The sequence below is a fragment of the Brassica oleracea genome, unplaced genomic scaffold, assembly GCF_000695525.1.
Source record: "Brassica oleracea var. oleracea cultivar TO1000 unplaced genomic scaffold, BOL UnpScaffold00581, whole genome shotgun sequence".
Classification (NCBI taxonomy): Eukaryota; Viridiplantae; Streptophyta; class Magnoliopsida; order Brassicales; family Brassicaceae; genus Brassica; species Brassica oleracea.
The window spans coordinates 47708-52018 of NW_013617424.1; the positions used below are offsets into that span (position 1 = coordinate 47708).

Here is a 4311-nt window from a genome sequence, read left to right on the forward strand (position 1 = left end):
TAACATCTAAATTTATTAGTGTTCAGCTATATATTATGAGAAGTTATTTAAGTGATTGTGATTTTTTTAGGTGTCAATCACACCGAGAGTTTAAGAATTTTTTTTTTATAATTTGTGTTTTAGGGATTTTCAATTTTTATCTATTTTAATGAGTAAAAAAATCAGTTCAAGAACCAATTTGTATCTGTATCCAAACGATCCAAATAGATTGCATATAATCATTCATAATAATTAATTACATGATTTATAGAAAGTATATATAATTCTTCATAAATTCATTTTAGCAATCAAGTAATTATAAACTATATAAAATATTTTAAAAAATGATTTATAGAATTGATATAGTAGTTTTATATTCCTATATAATTGGTATGTTATTCATGTTTTGTATTTTTTTTTTGTATATGAATATGTTGAGAATAGAGATGATGTAAACTGAAAAGATTTTGTGTGATAATTATATTGTTGTAACATTTAAACTTGTTAAAGAAATAAAACTTTAGCTATAAATTATTTAAAAATCGAAGGTTTCAATATTATATACCTTCGAAACTTAAGTAATTTGAATCATGAATATTATATATAACTAATTTTAGTGCAATTATAAATAAAAAATATTTAAAATAGTCATATTTTTCTTTTTTAAATCAATAAAATAATTAAATTGAATAAATATAAAAAATATATTATTAGAAAATAATTTAACAAAAAAAATCATATTAATTTTTGTTTTAAAAAATATTTTCATTATTTATAATAAATATATTTTTACAAAACATTCAATTTCGCGAAATTGCGGGTATCCATCTAGTTGTAATAATTTAAATAATATAGCAATCAAATATAAACCCCGTTTCAGAATTTATTTCACGGCTTAACATGCCCAGTTACAATGGAGTCTACCATGGCTTCTGATATACACCCCTCGAGTGTCAGTGCGTACTGCTTTCTACCAATATTTTTTGAGTTTTTGATCTAAGCTCCCCTCACATCAGCAAATATTTTTCAAAATTGGCTTTTGAATGGAAAATAGTCTCAAGATTGGGCCTTACGATAACCAAACAAACACGCGATATGCCAGAAAATATCTTTAAAATAAAAAAAAAATATCAAACCCTCTCTCGAAGTTTCCTTCTCTAACTTCCATCTCTCTTCCACAAAGATATTTTGTTGTGCGTTCTATTCCCTTCGACATAAAGAAAGCCATTACTTCTCAACTCTCCGATATTTTTCTCCAAGAGAAACGTAAATTTGCAGTTCCTTTTTCACTAGTTTTCGCTGCTGTAGAGTTGAATAGTGAGAGAGAGGTAGATCGTTGAAGACGTAGCGGTGATCGAAACAGAGGAGAGATCTGGAAATGGAAGGTGGAGGATCCAACGTTAGATCTAGTTACTACAACGTCCTCGGTATTCGCAAAGACGCCTCTGTTTCCGATGTCCGGGCTGCTTACCGTAAGCTCGCCATGGTACTTCTTCTACTGCTCTTTCGAATTTCGCAGATTTTTATTTTTGATCAGTTCTCATTTTGTTTGACATATTTTTATAAAGAAATGGCATCCGGATAAATACGCGAGGAATCCTGATGTCGCCGGAGAAGCCAAACGTCGATTTCAGCAAATCCAAGAAGCCTATTCTGGTCATTTCACCTTATTCTCTCCCTCAAAATATCTTCTTAACGTCCGTTATTCTTGTCGTTATCTTTTCTTAACGTCCGCCTCACTTCATAGTTAAACTTTTCCTCTTACAGTTCTGAATGACGAGAATAAGCGCTCGATGTATGACGCTGGACTATACGATCCCCACGAAGATGACGACGACGTTCGTATCTAAATTTATTTATTTCATTCATTTCGCATTTGCATAAAATGTCGTTGTTTTCGTTATGTTGGATATTTATTTCTTAATTGGTCATTTTCGTTTTAGAATTTACCATTCTCACCTTACATTTATTTTATAAACTGAATTTGGCCCCCTAAACGCTGTGATCAGGACTTCTGCGACTTCATGCAAGAGATGATCTCAATGATGAACAATGTCAAAGGCGAGGTACGTTGGATCCTTATGCTCTTCCCGGTTCATTATGACCAGTCGGTTCAACAATTCTACCCATAACCAGAATATTTAGTTATAGTACATTTATGATTCGGGATTGCTTGGATTTCCAGAACCGGTTAGATTTGTTGGTAAACTTGAGGTTAACCGATCATAGACCGGTTTGATAAATGAAAATTTTGTGTACTCGATTACCGGATGGAGTAATGGGAAGCATTAACCATTCGCAAGCTGTATTTGTAAATTAAGGCATGGTTTCAGATATTTCCGGCTCAAATAAGAGATTAGTTTTAAACTAACTGGTTCGGATTTTGATAAATAGGGAGACAGCTTGGAGGACTTGCAACGGATGTTCACGGATATAGCTGGTGGAGATAGCGTGAGCTTTGCCTGTAACGACAATTCAAGGAACAGCAAAAGACCACGTGTTAATATCTCAAGGAGTAGTGCTGCGATGCGTACTGTTGTTCTCTTTTGTGATTGTGTCGTGTCGTTTCGCGTTTAATTGTCTCATGCTACGTCTCAAATTCTCAATTGTCATTTCGTGTTTCTCTATTTTCTAGTGTCAACTCTGAAGGCTATAAAATAAAATATCTTTGAAGTGCAACTAGAACTACTTCAAAATTATTGGAAATTATTTGTCGGACGCGTGTTACCGAAATTGCTTTTGCTTCCAAAATTCCAGAATCAAAATTGTTTTCTCACATTATGTGGTTAATCGAACTAAATAAAATGTTAACTAGATACTAATCCGCACTTTGCGCGGGATAAGATGTTTTAAAATTATATACTATGGTTATGTATAACATAAGCGATAATTAAATAGAACTAAAAGTATGATTGGGGTGAAGCCAAGAGATTTTTTATAATGGGTTCACTAATATTAAAATTTAATATATAGTGTTTGCAAGTTTGAGAAGAAACTTGAAAAATATTTTTTTTTATATTTCACCTATCATGTTGTAGTAGTTATGGACTTAGGGGTTTAACAAATAAAATCGAAAAAAGTGGATCAATAACATATTATAAGCAAAACAATAACTGTGTGAAATAAAAAAAAGTATAACTCCTTCAAATTCATAAAACATAGTTGCATAATAAAAAAAAAATTGAAAGTTATTTGACCCTCTAAATTGTAAAGGTTTTTCCAGATGCGACCAGCACGTGAGACTTGCTGGTGGTTCATTCCTGGAAGTTTCTTCTCATCTTCAAGGTCGTCTAATACAAAGCTCTCATGGCGGCGAAGGTGGTGACACTCGCATGCTTATATTGCTTGCTCGAGAAGACTAATACATTAAGCCGAGACGATTTACAGTGATTCAGTATCCTCGAAACAGAGATCATCTCATCGAGCCGTAACAAAACCGAGTACGACACATTTATCTAGAAATAGATTTTCAACGTCCTCTTTCAGCAATGAGAGGCGGTTCTCAAGAACGTGAGTGCTCTGCTAAATGCATGAAAACAGGTATGGAGAAAAAAGTTCTTTCATTAACACTTGGCATCGTACTAAAGTTTCATCGTTTTGTCGTCTCTACGGATCTGTCGACTTAGTTGCGATAGATCAGATGGGTTACCGTTTTTAACAAAAACGTATAGAGGAATAAGAAATCTTTATTGATGCTATGATTATATTAAGAGGATTGATAAATCAAATAATCACTTAAAGCTGAAGGTTTATCACGTAAAAGTGTTCGTCGAGAAAAGTATAGATGGTATGAAGTTCTTTTAAAGGAATGTTAGTGTGAATGCATTAAATTCACAGTTTTGGTGAGAAACGTTTTCTGCGTGACACCTAAGCGTTTTACTAAATAAAAGCTTCTCATGAAGCCACGTCACCACGTCACATTCTTTGCCAATAAACTTTTAAGGTAAGTTTTAAAAGTGTTTCTCCTTTAATATACAAGGGATGTGGTTCCCGGCAGTGGCGGTCCTAGAATTATATTTAGATGGGGGCACAATTGTTGTTTCGTTATGTTTAGTTGAAGAGTTAGAATAACAATAAGTGACGGAATGTGGTAGCTCGTTTGGTAAGGACCTTGGGGGCCAATTGTCATGCTTCTGAGTTCGACGCCAGGCGGAGGGGAACTGCCCATCCTGTCATCAAACGCGGTACTGGGTGTTGGACCTTGTCCCCAGCCCAGGTTTAAGCCCTCCCGGGTGAAGTGGACCGCTGTCTAACCGGGCCCAGGGAATGATCCACGTAAGTGGAGAACCCTGGATTATCAAAAAAAAAAAAAAAAAAAAAAAAAAAAAAAAA

The 4311-nt window shown here is 33.9% G+C and overlaps 1 protein-coding gene across 1 annotated transcript; it reads left to right on the forward strand.

The window, feature by feature from the left end:
- Positions 1-985: 985 nt before the first annotated feature.
- Positions 986-2658, forward strand: LOC106319742 (chaperone protein dnaJ 6). Its single transcript, XM_013758129.1, has 5 exons — positions 986-1465; positions 1548-1635; positions 1747-1817; positions 1989-2045; positions 2374-2658. The coding sequence occupies exons 1-5, from the start codon at positions 1358-1360 to the stop codon at positions 2554-2556; spliced, it is 507 nt and encodes a 168-aa protein (XP_013613583.1). The 5' UTR covers positions 986-1357; the 3' UTR covers positions 2557-2658.
- The last annotated feature ends 1653 nt before the right edge of the window (positions 2659-4311 follow it).

Excerpts from the sequence above, each read along its gene's own strand:
- LOC106319742 (XM_013758129.1), top strand. The coding sequence starts at position 1,358 with ATGGAAGGTGGAGGATCCAACGTTAGATCTAGTTACTACAACGTCCTC. Across the intron at positions 1,636-1,746 it reads AATCCAAGAAGCCTATTCTG|TTCTGAATGACGAGAATAAG; the intron begins GTCATTTCACCT and ends TTCCTCTTACAG. Across the intron at positions 2,046-2,373 it reads TGAACAATGTCAAAGGCGAG|GGAGACAGCTTGGAGGACTT; the intron begins GTACGTTGGATC and ends TTTGATAAATAG.